The following is a 19,916-nucleotide window of genomic DNA, read 5'->3' as shown; positions in this document are numbered from 1 at the left end:
CGAGCTTAACACCTGCATACTTTTTAAGCGATACTAAAATCTCGCCGCAAATGGCTATTTGAAAAATCTTATAGTGCCTGGAGATAGAAAAAACTGCCTCGGACTTGAAAAAAAACTTGCCATTTCTTTCGATAGTCGGAACAACAAATGACAGTAATCAGTTTCCTGCATGTTTCCTGTATGTAATTGCTAGCAAAAGTACAAAAATAATATTATATCAACCTCTGTTAGTTTGATTAAAACCTCACTCGTTTGATCAGTAAAAAAAAATAAAAACAAAATAATTTCCAAATTAAATTTAGTACAAACAAACCTGAAAGGTCGTCTAAAGGTAATCGCCCGTCAATTTGACAATTTTGAAAAAAAAATTCACCCTTTCTGAACAGTTTGATTTAAAAAAAGAAATTGTCCGGGTTTTTGACCGAAAAAAAAACACAAGTTTTAATAGCACTATAGGAGCTAAAAATATGTCTAATATAATCAACATTTAAGTTTGTGAACTATCCCTAACAGCAAAAACAAAAAAAGAACTTAAACAAATTCTAAAAGTCTTCAATACAAACTTTGAGTTTGTGCACCATTTTGTTTTGATAGAGCTTATCTGTAGTGATGATACTAAGTTTTCAATTTTTGTCATTTGTCATTGTGATTTGGCTTTTATAATCTATTTTTTTCTCTAACATGACTCCTAGATAATTCTTCCTGAAAAAAAAACAAAGTTTTGCGTCATCTCCATTGATACCAGAAAAATTTCATATTCCTGCTTGGAAAAAGAAAAACTTTGCTTTTCTTTTTGATTAATTTCAACTTATTACAAGCCACCGGCTGAATATATTCATCAAATGTCGAGACATTTTTTGTAACTGGTCATCTATTTAACTGTTAAGAGTGTTAACATCAACAAAAATTGTGAGATCGAAACTTTTGCGAGAATTTAGTAGATCATTTTCATATATCAGAAACAAAAGAGGACCCAAAATCAAAGCCTGTGGAACACCACACTTTATTGGTTTTGAGTCTGACTGATCGTTCTCAACTTGAACATAATGCGTTCTAGTTTCAAAATACGACTTAAGTGAATCTAAATGAATTTGCTAAAACAAACGAACAAGGATTTCTGCAACAAATTGGAGCGATCGACTGTATCACAAGCTTTCTAAAGATCAAAAAACAGCATGCCACTGAAGTTGTTGTGTAGGCAGCAATACAAAAAATTTGAACCAGATTCAAGGATGCATCATTTAGAGGTTTTGACTTTTTATAATATCGGTCTTATAATTAGCGGCAAAGTTATTGGTCTGTTATTTCCGCATTTTTATTTCTCGCTGCATTTGAAAAAAGCTATTACTTCAGAAACTTTGATTTTTTGTCGATAAAATTTAAAAAAAAAACATTTGTTGAAAAAAAAGACAGAACTCACATATAGCTGGAATAAAAATTTCCAACCTAAAAATGCTTAGGTCACTATTACCCTAAGATATTTTCTTTGGAGTTTTTGCTACTGTCTTAAAAACTTCTCAATCATCTGTTGCTTCCAAAACCAATGATTTTTCAAAAACATTACGAAATTTTTTTTACCAGTTCTGGTTATGTTCTTTTGCTAATTGTTTTTGAAGGTCCACAAGAAATCATTTGAGTTAATTGGAAGTATCTCTAATTTGTGCTATCAGTACTTTTAGCAAGAGAAAAAGAGAATTTTTGACTGCCTTTTTGGTTGCTGTATTTTGTTCTCAAAAATTCACGTTTGGTTTTTTCAATTTTTTACAGTGTTTTCTGAAGGGAAAACATCAGGCAAAATTCTGTTCGTCGTTGTTTTCTAGGTTTTGAATTTAAACCATTTCGTTCCTTGACAAATATTCAATAATATTACTTTTTTCTTACAGTTTTCAATTTTACTCAGTTTAAATGAAACTTTTTCTTCAAACAGTTAGTTTTGAATCAAACAAAAAAATTGACAGATTTCATCAAGCGAAAGTTGTGTTGATTCAGTTCTGAATCGAATTAAGCCTATAAATACAGAAAAAATTGAAACTGATTGAATTTCGTTTTTTGTCTAATCGTTTAAAGTTTCTAAACATCTGAAAATACTTAGATTGCTAACTTTCAATGAAATTCAGTAGTTTTGTCGAGAACAAAACACATTGATGATCTGATAGGGAGGTAATTTTGTGCTTCAAACAACCTTTCAAAATTCGAAAGAAAACATCAATCCAGGTAACCATCAATGTGATTTGCTTTGTGTCTAAGTTTGTTAATTTCAACTCTAGACTTTGTCTTAAAAGTTATTTCACTACCATTCAACATTTAGTTATTTTTTTCTGAAAACTGATGTGCAAGTCACTAGCTTTATCATATATTCGTGTAAAACATCTAGAGTCTCAAATGTTCTAGACTTATGGTCAAATGTTTTATACTTATGGTTCATATTTGAACATGGTGGTGTTTTGTTTATTGAAAATCTGTAACTTTTTGATGCACCTTTCTTCTCCATTAAATGTTTGCTGTACCATTCTACTCCTCGAACTTCCCTCTTTGCCAAAACTTGTTAATTGTAGCTTGGAATAGAAAAATACTTTACATAAGTTTCTTTCTCAGAATAGGTCTTAGTTAAGGCAAAAGCTATTGGTATTTAAGGCAAACTACTAACAAAAGCTTCTAAAGCTCGAAAATTACTGTTTAAAGATCTTGTTTTGCGGAAAGATAGATTGAAATTCACGACTTGTGGAGTAAAAATTTAGTTAGCATTCCCAATGGCTATCATGTGAATAAGCCAAAACAAAAATGCAGCCAGACAAAAACTTGTTTCCTACTCTTAAGCTTTCGGTATCCCAAACGGTCATCGGACCTTGATGCGAGAAATAAAGCTTATGATAACCAACATTCAAAATAAATGTTAGCGCATATTGGCAAAAAAAAGCGAAATCAAGTTCAATAATTGCTGTTATTTTCTTTTACCCTGAAGTACAAGATGAAGCTCTCAACGATTCTTACCAATAAAGTAGCACAAATTTGATTCTTATAATACAGTACGGACTAACTGCAAAATAACCACAGAAATCAAAAATCATTCTGCCATTTCTTCTCACATGTAAATGACTATAATTAATAATTTGTAGACATTGCAAGGTACACCATCGATACACCATCGTTCATAACAGCAACTCGTTTTTTTCGTTCAACCGTTCACCAGAATTTTGAAAAAAAAAACGACAAATACAGTCACTTCGGCTTTGTGACACGTCTCAGAAAATAAATCCGCTAAGACTATTACGCCGTTTTATGTGGCGAAAGTCTTTACTAGATTTTTTTTAGCCCCCCGGTCCTAACCAATGTAGGGATATCCTGTGAAGGGTGTGTGTATATTTTTCGGTAGCCGCTCCCGCCTTCGGCGGGATTCGGATGAAATTGGGAACCCTCCGACCGGGACCGAAGTAAAATTCGATCGCACGGCTCTAGTGTTAAGAGCCATGCATATTACCCTCCCAGACACGGCCGACTAGGGGAACTAAATAAGCAGAATATAGGAAGGTTACCTGTGTACAAAAAGGTACATTGCAGTGGCCTGCGTAAAATGATAAAATACTCACCATGTGTGATTCCCGTGGACAAAATCCAAGTGTTCGTTGATTGGACAGTCCTCAGCAGTCCCTGCTTCAGCCTCAGTAGTTGTCTGGGCGGAACGATTGGCATGTTGTTGCTCCACCCACTCACCGATATTATCAACTTGGGCGTCTCCAGTTTCCATTCTTTGAAAAACTTGTCACATATCGTTGCTGACGAGGTTCCCTCAGGGGCGACAAGAAAATCGGCCAACTTCTCAAAGTTATCACTTTCGTCTACGAAATTAATTCGTCGCATTTCGGCTTTGTTAAATAGTGATTCTACTGTGATATCTGCAAAAAGGTGAGGTAATAACCTTCGGTAACCCGGAGGAGTTGAGGCAAAATGATCGTTGCCGCCAAGGCGCACGGAGCTGAGTCGACTTAGGAGTCGTATTGACTCGGCCCTCGATCCTGGTCTCGGAGTTACAGACTGACTTCGAAAATCTGGGGTTTCGGCCCTATCAAATGAGAGATTGTTTTGGACTACAGGGTAGTTTATTTCAGGGGTACTGGCTTCGTTATTGCTGTTTTCAGCCGGCTGAATTTCAGCAGCTTGGGTATCCTCCGTGCTACTTTTATCCTGACTAGATTTGGTATTGTTTTTCAAAGCTTCACAGCCTGTTACTTGATTATCCGGGTAATTTGGTTGAGCGAGAATTGATTGTGATTTAACAATGGAATCAGCATTACTGTCATTTGTAATTTCATTACCACTGGGCGATGAAGTAGGCGAGCCTGGTGATAGATTTTGCTGGTCTAACTGGTTTGTTATGGCACTCTTTTCATCATAACTATCATAACTACTTGGAGCACAATTTTGTTCCGTAGTTGGCGGAAGTTGTGTCGTTATGTGTTTTGTGCCAGGACCACTGGTGGTATTATTATCCCTATTTCGATACCCATCATGATGAGGCTTTTCATCCCCTGTGGGTTGGTTGTTCACATTTATGTCCGCGGGCTTGTTTGTGATTTGGTCCGGTGAATCTGAATTGGAATAACAGTCAACGGGGTTAGTAATACTGCATTTGTTTTCAATGATGGCGCCAATATCTTTCTGACTTTTTCTGGTATTATTGCTATCATTCGTACCATCACCTTCTAACTGTTGTTTTTTGCTGTCTAAATATGGTGACTTGTTTTGGTTGTTGTTGTTGATGTTGTTGATATTTACGCCCTTGTTTTCCCCATTAGCAAGTTCACTTTCGCTACCTTTTTTCCTCCCCCGTGGCGACGGTTGTTGCAAGCCAGCTCTGGTTAATTCAATGTCCCGCGTTGGATCTCGCGTGGCGTTTCCGCCGGTTCCCCCTCCTCCCCCTTGGTGGTTAGAATTTAATGACCCGTTGCTATCACCGGTCGATTTTTGATTAACACTGTTTGGATTATTTATCAAACTTTTATTCCCGCGGTGAACCTCCGCTTTATCTTTTTCTCCCCTTTCGATGTACCGTGCTTCCCCGATCGGCGAATTTTGGTTGCTCCTCTGCGCTGGAATCATGTCTAACTACACCCTATAAGTTGAGTAATGCAATTCAAATTTGCATGTCAATGGTTGGAAAATGTAAATTTCTTTGCAACCTATCTTGCGTGATTGATTCCGGGATATGATCAATTTTAACTTTCATACAAAAATCACATTCGTATTCCTGACTTTATTGTTGTTTTCTTCTCTTTTTGATATCCGCCCTTTGATTTCACGTATTCCCAGAACACGCAATCTCATTTAACAATGCTTGTATTTCGTAATAAAATCAGGAAGATTGCAACAGGATTGAAGAAATCTCTATTTAATTTAGCTTCCCAATGGAGACGAGTCGCGCTTCAAAAGATTTGAAGAATGATAAAAAAAATAAGAATAGAAATAAATTTGACTTGGGTTCACTTGAGAGATGGGCATCGAAATTTTAACCATATCAATATAACGATTGTCACAATTTAGAGAGGCGTAAATCAGTCAGGAATTGAAAAACGAATTTCAGCATAGTAATAGAGATAATCATGCAATGGTCCATTTTCTGAATCCTGTAATTCTCTTTATTTAAGAGACTTAAGAATGAGTTCTGAAATTTGAGTTAAAAATGGATCTTCGCAGACAATAATAGTCTACATCAAAAACTGTGTGAAGAGAAAAGATGCACAATTGCGAATCACTGACCACTTTATCAAAGAATTACATTAAACTAAGCAGCGAAAGGTGCATTGATGATTTATTTTCAAATTGATTTTTTTTTTCAATGGAGCAAACCCTTTTTTGTTTCAGCCCAAATTTAAAAAAAAAAGATTCCCGGAAAAACATTAAGCCAAAACGTACTCGAAAACTTCCGATTATAATGGCTGGAAACCTTTATTACTGTGTGAATGAACGCGTTTTCTTCCGATCACATCACTTTTTACCAGCCGATTTTGGCTACCTCAAATAAACTCTGGAGGGGTTCGAGTGTGGTATCACAATAAAGAATTTTCAGCCGTTATCCGGAACGTTAAAAAATCAATAATGTTGTCGGAGTTCCAGCCTAATTATCAGTCTGAAGTTTCCGAGTGAATTTCTGATCAATATATTCCTCGATTTTTGAAAAAGTTATGATATTAACACTTTTTCTTGTAATAGCTTCTGGTAATAGCATCATTTTTCTCTCCTTGTACCTCTTACAACTTGAAATTTAGCTAAAAAATTTTGAGACAATCGAAAAAGAAATTTAAAATATTTAACTTTCTTCCCCAATTTACAAATTTCAGAAGAAAATAAGCGTGGTTAGAACATTCTGTCTTACTTGCACTCTAGCCAACTAGCATTGATAGTACTTGATGTTTGTATCTCCGATTCAAATTATCCAATTTCAAATCAGGTAGCCAAGAGTATTCAAGCATCGACAAAATACCTCGCAGAGTGATTTTTACCCAAAAAAAAAACAACAAAAATTGGACTTTGAAACCATGCATGAAAAATCATGTGACTCAAAAGAAACTAAATGGACAAAAATCATGTTCTTACCATTTTAATTATTTTGTTTTCAAACTAGCCGTCGATAGTAAAGTAGCCATAGCAGCGAAATGAAAGACACACATAGCAAAATTTTTTATCAACTTCCGTTGATTTTGTGCATTGCGAGTCAATTAAAACAAATAAAAGTCGCAGTGAGATACTTGGTCACATGAAAAACCCGAAATCAAAATCACTAACAGAGATATTCTAATTTCGGATCCAACTTGGTCAGTTTACAACCCTGAAACACGAATAGTCAGTAAAAAATTGTCCAATGCACGCAAACAAAATAAGTCGATACAAACTTCGCAGAGAACTATCGCAAAAAAATTCCACCTCAAAACTTCGATTGAAAACCTTCCTATTGGTGCTTCTTTTAACATTTATCTTAAAATCTTTACCCAGACGCCAGTTGAACTGAAAACAAAAAAGAAGCCAAGAAATTTTTGAGCGATAGATTTTTAAAACCTCCCGGAAACACGGAAGGATGAAACCAACTTTTCTTTCCAACAATTCATATTTAGGACACTGAGCTGATAAGATAAAACATGAAACCACAGGACCGAATCAACCTTTAAGCGAAAAAAAAAAAACAAAATCAAAGTTTCAACTCAAACGTAGAAATGTGGAAACACAAATTAAAAAGTAAAAGGGAGGCAGCAAGTTGGCAAAAATACGCGTTAAAAACTATATTTACAAAAATTTCATATTTTTGAATCAATATTAAGTATGATTTCAGAAAAAAAAATCCGAGAAACAAATTCGACGGCATTATTTAATTCAACAAAAGTAGAAAGAAAGTTGAAAGAAGGAAAACCGAAAGACCGAAGGTTGCAGGCTGTAGAATTAGAGGCGGCTGTAGAGGAATATATTCACCCTGGAAATGAACCAAACGCTTACCAGTGCCCACAGTACCCAAGGTGTTACAAGCTGGAGAAGAAATTACAAATTCAAGAAAAACAAGTTTCAAATGGAATCGATCTCCCTGTTTTTGACGTCTCAAGCACGGTAAGCACAAAAAGTCTAGTTTGCAAAAAAGCTGTTATTTTACCACATCAAGCAGTTGTTTTACCTCTATGCCAGAAGAGCAGGCTGGTTGATTGGATTTGAACTTATTATTACCAAGCGGTAACAAAGACGAAAAAACCTGAGCAGAAACCCTTCATGTCGAAAAGAAATTCAGAAAAATTCTGAACATAAAAAAAATGTCGTCCCTTTTCCGGTCAATGCACAGAAACGCGCAAAAAATTTTTTTTCGGACGTAACGACGCAACAGGAGGCCACTGGGTTGATAGTAATTAGGCCGAAATGTATTAAGCCGATAAAAAAATCGAAAAAAGGGAAAAAAATGAAACTTTAACAAAACGACCTGGTTAAATTGCAACCAATGTAAGAAGAAATTTTTATTCGGCCGGATTTTTAAAATGCTAAAAACAACTGCAGTTAAAACTGTTTACAGCTAAAACATACTATTTTTAGATGTGACAACTAAGCCGACATAACAAAAGCAGACAAATAATTCAACGAAATTTTTTTGAACCGCAACAATTACCGTTTAAAAAAACTTGTCTTGGCCAGATTTGAACCCAAAACCTTTGCCGTCCCAGGCGTATTTGTTAACACCAGGCTGAGCGTCTAAGAGACAGTTGAAATTTTCAGATCATCATGAATTACGGTACCACCAGTTCAATGAGCCCAATGAGTCCTGTTGACAAAATTGTTTGCGATGAAAAAGTCTAGTACCCAATTGCAATACCATTGCTATTGCAAAAGTAAATAGAGTTTTAAGTGACAGCTATCTTCCATCTTCATCGAAAAATATCAACATAAAATGACTTATTGTCTGAAGTTGGTACTCATTTGAGAAGCGACTAATATCGAAATTGAGCTGTGTAAAACATTAAATGAAAAGATTTTTAGCACAAAGGCAAAGCAGAACTTTGTACGACTTACAACATCAAAAAAAATGCAATTTCATAATAACCAATTCTACAAAATGTCCTAATTATGTCTCAAATGATGCGCAACACGTCCAGCACTACAACTGCCAAAATTTTGAACCAGTTTTCAAAAACGATTGCCGAGCGGCATTTAGCCGGAAAAAAAGTTGTCAGGTAAAACTTTGGGCAATATGAATCTGAAAGTCAACAATTTACGGCCCCGAATCTGTTTTTCCTTCCGTACGACGCAACATTAGGTCACTAAGTCAATAAAATTTAACCTGAAACAATTGAGGTCATATGAACTTTAAAAAAATTAAAGCAAGATAATTACCAAAAACAGAACTAGTTAGGTTAAAATTTAGAGAAATAAATCGAAAACATTTAAAATTGTACTTCTCATCACGCCAAATTTTTTTTTGTAAATGAGAGCTTCTGCGTTTGAAAAAGAAACAACAGTTTCTGTTAGATTCGAACCTAGGATCTTTTACCGGTCCCGGGCGCAGTTTGTTAATTCCACGTCAAGGATTTTGATAATATCGAGTATTTTATTGAGCTGTGACGTCCTAAGCACGGTGGTTACAGCAACAAGCAATACAGCTGAACCACGATAATCCGAAAAAGCACAAAAAGTCTAGTTTGCAAAAAAGCAGTTATTTTATCGCATCAAGCAGTTGTTTTATCTCTATGCCAGATGAGCCAGATGGTTGATTGGATTTGAATTTATTATTACTAAGCGGTAAAAAAGACGACAAAAAACCTGAGCAGAAACCCTTCCTGTCGAAAAGAAATTCAAAAAAATTCTAAACATAAAAAAAATGTCAATTCCTTTTTCCGGTCAGAGCACAGAAACGCGAACAAAAGCTTTTTTCGGACGTAACGACGCAACCGGAGGCCACTAGGTTGATAGTAATTAGGCCAAAATTTATTAAGCCGATAAAAATAGTTTTAAAAAAAACGAAAAAAACGACATGGTTAAATTACAACCAATGTGAGAAGAAATTTTTTTCGGCCGGAATTTTGAAATGCTGAAAAGAACGCAGTTAAAACTGTTTACAGCTAAACAAACTATTCTTAGATGTGACAACTAAGCCGACATAACATAGGCAGACAAATTATTAGCCGAAATTTTTTGGAACCGCAACAATTACCGTTTAAAAAAATTTGTCTTGGCCAGATTCGAGCCCAGAACCTTTGCCGTTCCAGGCGTATTTATTAACACCAGGCTGAGCGTCTAAGAGACACTAGAAATTTTGAGACCATTATGAATTACGGTACCACCAGTTCAACGAGCCCAATGAGTCCTGTTGACAAAATTGTTTACGATGAAAAAGTCTAGTACCCAATTGCAATACCTTTGCTATCGCAAAGGTAAATAGAGTTTTGAGTGACAGCTATCTTCCATCTTCATCAAAAAAAATCAACATAAAATGACTAATTGTCTGAAGTTGGTACTCATTTGAGAGGCGACTTATATCGAAATTGAGCTGTGTAAAACAATAAATGAAAAGATTTTTAGCACAAAGGCAAAGCAGAGTTCTTTGTACGACTTACAACATCAAACAAACAAACAAAAAATTACTAGCTGACTGACAGAAAAAAAGCCTCAAGTCGAAAAAATGCAATTTCAAAACAAATAATTTTACAAAATGTCCTAATTATGTCTCAAATGATTCGCAACACGTCCAGCACTACAACTGATAAATTTTTGAACCAGTTTTCAAAAACGATTGTCGAGCGGCATTTAGCCGGAAAAAAAGTTGTCAGGTAAAACTTTGGGCAATATGAATCTGAAAGTCTACAATTTACGGCCCCGAATCTATTTTTCCTTCCGTACGACGCAACATTAGGTCACTAAGTCAATAAAATTTAACCTGAAACAATTGAGGTCATATGAACTTTAAAAAAAATTAAAGCAAGATAATTACCAAAAACAGAACTAGTTAGGTTAAAATTTAGAGAAATAAATCGAAAACATTTAAAATTATACTTCTCATCACGCCAAATTTTTTTTTGTAAATGAGAGCTTCTGCGTTTGAAAAAGAAACAACAGTTTCTGTTAGATTCGAACCTAGGATCTTTTACCGTCCCGGGCGCAGTTTGTTAATTCCACGTCAAGGATTTTGATAATATCGAGTATTTTATTGAGCTGTGACGTCCTAAGCACGGTGGTTACAGCAACAAGCAATACAGCTGAACCACGATAATCCGAAAAAGCACAAAAAGTCTAGTTTGCAAAAAAGCAGTTATTTTATCGCATCAAGCAGTTGTTTTATCTCTATGCCAGATGAGCCAGATGGTTGATTGGATTTGAATTTATTATTACTAAGCGGTAAAAAAGACGACGAAAAACCTGAGCAGAAACCCTTCATGTCGAAAAGAAATTCAAAAAAATTCTAAACATAAAAAAAAATGTCAATTCCTTTTTCCGGTCAGAGCACAGAAACGCGAACAAAAGCTTTTTTCGGACGTAACGACGCAACCGGAGGCCACTAGGTTGATAGTAATTAGGCCGAAATTTATTAAGCCGATAAAAATAGTTTTAAAAAAAACGAAAAAAAAAACGACATGGTTAAATTACAACCAATGTGAGAAGAAATTTTTTTCGGCCGGAATTTTGAAATGCTGAAAAGAACGCAGTTAAAACTGTTTACAGCTAAACAAACTATTCTTAGATGTGACAACTAAGCCGACATAACATAGGCAGACAAATTATTAGCCGAAATTTTTTGGAACCGCAACAATTACCGTTTAAAAAAATTTGTCTTGGCCAGATTCGAACCCAGAACCTTTGCCGTTCCAGGCGTATTTATTAACACCAGGCTGAGCGTCTAAGAGACACTAGAAATTTCGAGACCATTATGAATTACGGTACCACCAGTTCAATGAGCCCAATGAGTCCTGTTGACAAAATTGTTTACGATGAAAAAGTCTAGTACCCAATTGCAATACCTTTGCTATCGCAAAGGTAAATAGAGTTTTGAGTGACAGCTATCTTCCATCTTCATCAAAAATTATCAACATAAAATGACTAATTGTCTGAAGTTGGTACTCATTTGAGAGGCGACTTATTTCGAAATTGAGCTGTGTAAAACAATAAATGAAAAGATTTTTAGCACAAAGGCAAAGCAGAGTTCTTTGTACGACTTACAACATCAAACAAACAAAAAATTACTAGCTGACTGACAGAAAAAAAGCCTCAAGTCGAAAAAATGCAATTTCAAAACAAATAATTTTACAAAATGTCCTAATTATGTCTCAAATGATTCGCAACACGTCCAGCACTACAACTGATAAAATTTTGAACCAGTTTTCAAAAACGATTGTCGAGCGGCATTTAGCCGGAAAAAAATTGTCATGTAAATCTTTGGGCAATATGAATCAGAAATTCTACAATTTACGGCCCCCAATCTGTTTTTCCTTCCATACGACGCAACATTAGGTCACTAAGTCAATAAAATTTAACCTGAAACAATTGAGGTCATATGAACTTTAAAAAAAATTAAAGCAAGATAATTACCAAAAACAGAACTAGTTAGGTTAAAATTTAGAGAAATAAATCGAAAACATTTAAAATTATACTTCTCATCACGCCAATTTTTTTTTTTGTAAATGAGAGCTTCTGCGTTTGAAAAAGAAACAACAGTTTCTGTTAGATTCGAACCTAGGATCTTTTACCGTCCCGGGCGCAGTTTGTTAATTCCACGTCAAGGATTTTGATAATATCGAGTATTTTATTAAGCTGTGACGTCCTAAGCACGGTGGTTACAGCAACATGCAATACAGCTGAACCACGATAATCCGAAAAAGCACAAAAAGTCTAGTTTGCAAAAAAGCAGTTATTTTACCGCATCAAGCAGTTGTTTTATCTCTATGCCAGATGAGCCAGATGGTTGATTGGATTTGAATTTATTATTACCAAGCGGTAAAAAAGACAAAAAAAAACCTGAGCAGAAACCCTTCATGTCGAAAAGAAATTCAGACAAATTCTAAATATAAAAAAAATGTCAATTCCCTTTTCCGGTCAGAGCACAGAAACGCGCAAAAAAGCTTTTTTCGGACGTAACGACGCAACCGGAGGCCACTAGGTTGATAGTAATTAGGCCGAAATTTATTAAGTCGATAAAAATAGTTAAAAAAAACGAAAAAAAAAACGACATGGTTCAATTACAACCAATGTGAGAAGAAATTTTCATTCGGCCGGAATTTTGAAATGCTGAAAAGAACGCAGTTAAAACTGTTTACAGCTAAAACAAACTATTCTTAGATGTGACAACTAAGCCGACATAACATAGGCAGACAAATTATTAGCCGACATTTTTTGGAACCGCAACAATTACCGTTTAAAAAAATTTGTCTTGGCCAGATTCGAACCCAGAACCTTTGCCGTTCCAGGCGTATTTATTAACACCAGGCTGAGCGTCTAAGAGACACTAGAAATTTTGAGACCATTATGAATTACGGTACCACCAGTTCAATGAGCCCAATGAGTCCTGTTGACAAAATTGTTTACGATGAAAAAGTCTAGTACCCAATTGCAATACCTTTGCTATCGCAAAGGTAAATAGAGTTTTGAGTGACAGCTATCTTCCATCTTCATCGAAAAATATCAACATAAAATGACTTATTGTCTGAAGTTGGTACTCATTTGAGAGGCGACTTATATCGAAATTGAGCTGTGTAAAACAATAAATGAAAAGATTTTTAGCACAAAGGCAAAGCAGAGTTCTTTGTACGACTTACAACATCAAACAAACAAACAAAAAATTACTAGCTGACTGACAGAAAAAAAGCCTCAAGTCGAAAAAATGCAATTTCAAAATAAATAATTTTACAAAATGTCCTAATTATGTCTCAAATGATGCGCAACACGTCCAGCACTACAACTGACAAAATTTTGAACCAGTTTTCAAAAACGATTGTCGAGCGGCATTTAGCCGGAAAAAAATTGTCATGTAAATCTTTGGGCAATATGAATCAGAAATTCTACAATTTACGGCCCCCAATCTGTTTTTCCTTCCATACGACGCAACATTAGGTCAAAATGTCAATAAAAGTAAACCTGAAACAATTGAGGTCATATGAACTTTTAAACAAAAAAAAGCAAGGAAATTACCAAAAACAGAATTAGTTAAGTTAAAATTTAGAGAAATAAATCGAAAATACTTAAAATTACACTAATATCAAAAACGTAAAAAATAGAAAGCCGATTTTTGTTAAAACTACAGAAGTAAAAAAATTTTGGTCTTATTTCGAGCATACTATCATCCGGCCAGATAGTGTCAAATTTCTGAAAAACGTTATATATCATGTTATATGTTGGTCTAAAGAACTTGAATATATGTTAGATATGTAAAATTCTCGGTGGAGAGACAAGAGTCTCAGTGTGATCGAATTGATGATATCAATCAGTTGTTTTTTGCTTAAGAGGGAGTTAATCGGTTCACCAAACCGTTCAGATTCGGGATTATAGATCATACCTAAAACCAGAACTGAAGAAGGATAGCCGGTTACTGTGAAAGTAGTCTTAAAAAAATGCAACAAAGTATTTTCAAATTATGGTGATTAAGTATACTCGTCAACCATACTAAAATAAGCAAAACGAAAAACAATTTTTGTAAAAAAAAATAATGGAAAAACGAAAAAAAAAATGCAGTTTCTTGCAGTTTTTGAAACTTAAAATACTCAAAGTAAACTAACGAACAAACGTTACCTAAGTAAAAATAAGTTTTCATAAGTTTTTAGTTTTAAATTAAGCTGTTTTAAGCTTTTAGGCTAAAATAAGGCAGTGCAGTGCGCTCGCTTCATTCGCTCGAAATAAGACGAAAAATCAAACAAAATTTTAAGCCGGTTTTTCTCGACAGTGAGAAAAAATTTTTTTAATGTGGTTCGAATCACAACTGTAAGGGCTTTAATATGATATATCACTCAACCCCGTCCGATGATTAATTGTGGTAATGAAATTTTGCGTGGAAAACAAAAGAAGAAAAAAACCTGAACAAAATTGCTTAAATCTGTTCACAAAAATGAGCTCAGTACAAAAATAGCCACGGTCTATTTTAAAAATTTAAATGTATATTAAAATTGTTCAAGAAAATTTTAAAAACTTTTGGTATCAATTTAATTTTTACCGAAACTATTTAAATTTTTCTTAAGTAATTTCGATTTTTTCATGTTTGTTTTTCAGCAGTTTTTTGCCAATTTTGTACATTTTTTTGTAATTTTAAACAAAGAAAACGAAACCCATTTTTTCGGGCAGGAGTATTTATTTGAAAAAAAAAATTCTTTATTTCTAAATTATTGCTTTTTCCGCGAGCTCCGAAATAAGAAATTAATTGACAATTAATTGACATATGTAAAATGGGTATTTTGGCATTATTAAATCCCGCTCAGGCAATTTAAAACTTTTCGTTTAAATCCAGTGAATTCAAAGTTAACATTTGAAAAATTGAAATTTAAAGGAAACTCCACTGACTCCAGATGGAAAAAGGCCAAAAACTGGAAAAAAGTATAATCAAATTGATTATTAAGTACCAATAGATAAATTCCATTCATTTCTGGCTATAAGGTTTTTTCATGAGGCATGCAGCTATAAAATCAAAATATGAACTAACCTTCGGTTTGTAATTGGTTTCAAATTTTATTTTAGCATAGCCGAGCAATAAACATTCAAAGTTTCACGAGTTCAACTACTTTTCACGCGTTTTCAAAAAATGAGGTAGAAACTATATCAAACCAGCACAATGATTGCTATATATATATTAAAAAAATTTATTTTCTACTCGCCCAACTGCAGGTTGAGTCCCCTACTGGTTCTTTTGATTTACCAATTTTCAGATTTGCTCGAACTTATTTTTTTTTGGAAAAATGAAAAAATTTCGGTGCCGTCGGGGATTCTTTTTTAACTCCTAATTTTGAGCCCGACGACTTAGCCACTAAAATCTGCCGTCACAGATATTTGTCTAATTTTTTGTTCTTAGGTCGCTAATTGCTTAAGCTTGATGTTTCAAAGCGCGAAACTAATTTGTCAGCATGAAAAAATCAACTTACAAAATTTTGGAATTTTCGGACTAACTTTCTGATCAGTAATGTCCATTTTAAAAAAAAAAACATTTTAAAATACTTTAAATTTTCATTTAAATTTCAATTTATTTAAATGTGAAATTATGAGCCCACTCAATTTAAATGAAAAAATTTGGTTTAAATCGAGCAATTCAAATTGAAAAAAAATAAATAGCTCCAGCTGTACTCAAATCTTTCGCCAGCCAAAGCACAGAGTTTTCTCATGATAACTATATTCGAATTTCACCGTTCCGCGGAAAAAGCAAACAATCTAAATTTTCAGGACAAATTTGCTGATTTTTGTAGCAAATAGATATGCCAAAAAAACTGCTTTGGAATTCTTTTCACAAAATTGGGAAAAATCCCACAATTTGGTAGAAAAACTGCTAAAAACTGAAGAAAAATTTAAATAGTTTCGGAAAAATTTGAATTGATGCCAACAGTTTTTATTATTTTCTTTCAAAATTTTAATTTCTATTTCAATTTTTATTTTTTTGAATAGACATCACTGTTTCTGATGTTTCGGAATTTTTTGAATCGGACTGTTTTGTATGGGGATGGTTTGTTCATGCAAGCTTTTTATGTTGATTCATTAACTTTTTTTCTATATGAGGACAAACTTTTGGCTGTTATATTGGCAGAGATACTCAAAACCAGTTACGTAAGCTTTAACTGGAACACCATAGTCGTGAAGTTTCCAACGTAACCAGGTGCATTGTCGAACTTGTAACAGCTTTAAGTCGGTATACTTGATGAGAAACTCCGTGAAAAAAAAATGATCTGGATTTGAAACAAAATGAGTGTTTTTGTGTGTTTATACTGCTTTCAATTTTGCTTTTGAAGCATTCTATTTGAAATATAACGATGGGCCCAATCTTATATTTCGGAATTCATTTATTCAACGCTTTTATTATGAGTTTGATATAACAAAAACTAAATACGCCCATTCAACGACATAATATAACCTTGATAAAACGAAAACAAGTCATAAAAAAATATCATTTAAACAATTCAATGTAGGAATTTCTGAAAAAACCTGCTGGTTCAGTTTTGAGGTGAAAATACTGTATAGTTGCTTCAATGTGTACAATGCCGCAATTTTGAACTAATTTTGAAATCCAATTTTGCGAGTTGTCGCGGTACCATTCTACTCGTCTAATTTTGAAAAACACTTAGATGAAAAATTGCCAAAACTAAAAGTTCAGCTAACAATTTCGCAACCATGCGTTTTTGCAATGGTAAGAAAAGGTGCTTACTGTATTTAATTTGTAAGATCAAACTTCGGGAAAACACTTCTCCCCGGGTTTCAAATCTCATTGAAAGAAAAACATTACTAACTGGAAACTCGACGTACTAACCGCAACTGGTAATGATAACAATAAGTAAGGAAAGCATATCACAATGATTTTAAGTTTTGAATCAAAAGAGCAATGGGACTAATTGTAACAGAGCGTAAACTAAGTTTGGCACAAAATATAGTCAAGAGAGACTTCAGTTTTGGCGGACGAACATAACAGCCTTATACTACCAAAGCAGGAGGACTCCTTGTATCACCAATGGACCGTGCTCTCATTACTAAAGAGTGCATTTAGTTGGTTAGAGTAGAATTGAGAGAAAGGTTTATTAAGGAATTAAACTCTAAATCTCCAGCCACGGGAAAGCAACGAACTGGAAATCCAATTCTACAACTGCTCTTTCCGTTAATAAAACTAAATGATAATCAATAATTTTTACAGATTCATAAATTATAGTTGCAAATAAGGATACTTTAAAATTTCTAAAATGCCTCTTTCAAAATCTAGGAGTTTCAACGGTTCTTCGACAAAACTAAACTTTCAATCATTCTTTTAGTGTTCAAAATAATCGTTTTCTCAGCCAAACTCAGAAAGGAAACATTACATAGCAGCCAGAAGTTATTGGGACACATTTTGATAACCACAATCCAATTGGGTAATAAAAATAAGTCGGTTGAAGAATCTTCGCTAACTGCAAATTTCGGTTTGCCTGGTTAATTTCGAACATGGCAAAACGTCTCGTCTTTTATGTTAATTGGGAAAAATTGGTTTCCTCCTTTGAAAACAAGCACATAAAATATCAAAACAAATTTTCATATCAGATCAATCAACATAATTTGACATACGAGACAGTGTAAGTTATATAACTTGTATATCTTTACCAGCGACTTAAAAAGAAGTTTATTATCCCAGACGATGGCCCTAAAATTTACAACAATTGCGACCTTTAGTTGAAAGCAAATAAATCTTTCGGGCTGAACAAATTCACCACTTGGCTTGCTGTTTAGTTCCTTGACTGAGTAAGGTCGTGAACAGAAGAGTATTTATGTTGAAACTAATCACGATACAATTTCAGTCGCTCTACTGAGCGCCCTAGTTACTTAGCGGCAATAGCCCACTTATTCAGTCCAATCCAGTAAGATCACCGCAGCACTTTAACACACTATGGCAACGCGTAGAAATTATTTTTAACAACAATCTATACTCCAGCAAGACCTGGGTTAGGTAACTTCCTATGCAATGCCTGGGTAGATTGATTGTTTGCCTTTGGGTCACGCGCCGCAGGGGGTAATTAGATTACGGATACGCTGGCACTAAACGCAAACAGAATCAGTTGGACGCCTCGCTCAAAAATCAACTGGCACTTTTGTCATCTAATTCACTGTATCCTCTGGTCTAAATCTTATCACCTACCAAACTTCCCACATCTTCCCTTCTCTTCCTCCTCTTATCTTCCTCCACCCTCCTCCTTTTTTCGGTGGCAAAACCTAATAAAAATCAACAAAAATCAGAACTAGCCAAACGAAGTTGTTATACGGCAGCAGAGCTGTGGGGTCAAGGGATTAAATGTGCCAATTTCTGAAATATTGCTTTTATGAATTGATCTTTTGAAGAGCCAACAAGCCCTCAAAAAATCAATTGGTTTCTGAGCTAGCCAAAGTTCAAACAGAAAACCGACGCTACGCTTCACATAAATAAGATTGAAACAGGCACTTCTCAAAAGAATCTACACTATGAAATACACTTTGAAAACAGCAAAGATTGTTTGAAAAAGAAAGCGGTTATAAAAACAATCTTCGCCTCAGGTGTCATTTTTACAGGCAGCAATAGAACTTTCATTTAGCTCAAAATTGACTTGCAATCATGATCCACATATTCACAATTAAGAAATTTAGACACCGGGAAAAATCGATTCGATTCTCCAACTGAATGAAAATGATTTTGCTCATATAACAATGTTCCTCAAAACATACTCATGCAAGACCGCTCGTATCAGGGTAAACCCCTGAATGCTCCGAATGCCTCATAACGAGTACGGAATATGTTTCAACTTGATGGTTGTATTTCAACTTTTTAGATTATAATAATGGATGTCTTAGAGATAGAATTCGTTTGTAAGAGCGTAAAATTTAGGACAAATAGCTTGCTTCAATTCAAATTGGATTACTTTCTGAGGAAAAACTTCATGGAAAAACAACATCCGGGGTAAGCCTAAGGGCAAACAAAGCTTCGAACCACAGAAAATATAAAGAGCATATAGTCTCAAAAACTGACTAAAAACAGTAAACAGAGAGATAAAGTTGCACTTTACAAACAGAAGCCGAAAAACTGCAAATATCTGAAATTATTAAAAATAAAAACACAAAAATAAAGGAAAAAACCTCGAAAACCAAGACGGCGGGGAATTGAGCCCACTTTGTGACTTTGTGAGGTGGCATAGCAAATGGTTTCACCATTATGCCACTGAGACTTACTTACTCACTTTTATGTTACTTATATAGAGAAACACAAAACTGCTCGAATCATGGTGAACCCCTGAAAGTTCCAACAGTCATTTAGGGCGTATTATTTTAATTATAAACAAACAAACTTTTCGATAAAATTTTATATTTACGTTTAGGGTGTAGAATTGTATTTTAATTATAAAATTCGATAAAATTTTCAATACAAAATTTTCCGTTTTTTGCTGAAACTTTTCCCAAAACCACCCAATGTAAAGCACAAGGTGATATACTTCGCATTTCCTAGCACACAACATGGATGAATTAGCTAGCCTCAATCCAATTTAGAATGATTTAGAAATCAGAATAAATCCCCGCATTGGCTACGCGCTCACAGAACATTTTAAAATTTGCACGCAAAGTTATCCCAAACTTTATAACTTCAGGTATGATAGGTTATAATAAACAATTTGAATCTCTATAAATTAGCATCTTTTCAGTTTTGAGCTTAAAAAATACACATGGTTCAGCCAGTTCAAAAAATAGTTTGTAAAAAATGCTACTAGCTGAGCTTTTGTTGCAACAATGGAGACGTA

At 34.4% G+C, this 19,916-nt stretch overlaps 1 protein-coding gene across 6 annotated transcripts in view; it reads right to left on the bottom strand.

Moving 5' to 3' along the window:
* The window catches only part of LOC134842907 (transient receptor potential cation channel subfamily M member-like 2), a 53,654-nt gene extending 35,578 nt beyond the window's left edge, over window positions 1-18,076 (bottom strand). The window contains exons 1-2 of one of the 6 annotated variants that reach the window (XM_063859431.1): window positions 16,841-18,076; window positions 3,588-5,714 (exon numbers count right to left, since the gene is read on the bottom strand). In XM_063859431.1, coding sequence (XP_063715501.1) covers window positions 3,588-5,097 — 1,510 coding nt within the window. In that variant the 5' untranslated portion in view covers window positions 5,098-5,714; window positions 16,841-18,076. Of the gene's footprint in view, window positions 1-3,587; window positions 7,910-16,840 lie in introns of those variants that run through there. The other 5 variants (XM_063859429.1, XM_063859430.1, XM_063859433.1 and 2 more) reach the window with 5 other exon arrangements.
* Between the last annotated feature and the right edge of the window lie 1,840 nt (window positions 18,077-19,916).

Source organism: Symsagittifera roscoffensis, chromosome 3 (assembly GCF_963678635.1).
Source record: "Symsagittifera roscoffensis chromosome 3, txSymRosc1.1, whole genome shotgun sequence".
In the NCBI taxonomy this organism is placed as follows: Eukaryota; Metazoa; Xenacoelomorpha; order Acoela; family Convolutidae; genus Symsagittifera; species Symsagittifera roscoffensis.
The sequence above is the reverse complement of the archived record's forward strand: the minus strand, read 5'-3'. Positions and strand labels throughout refer to the sequence as shown.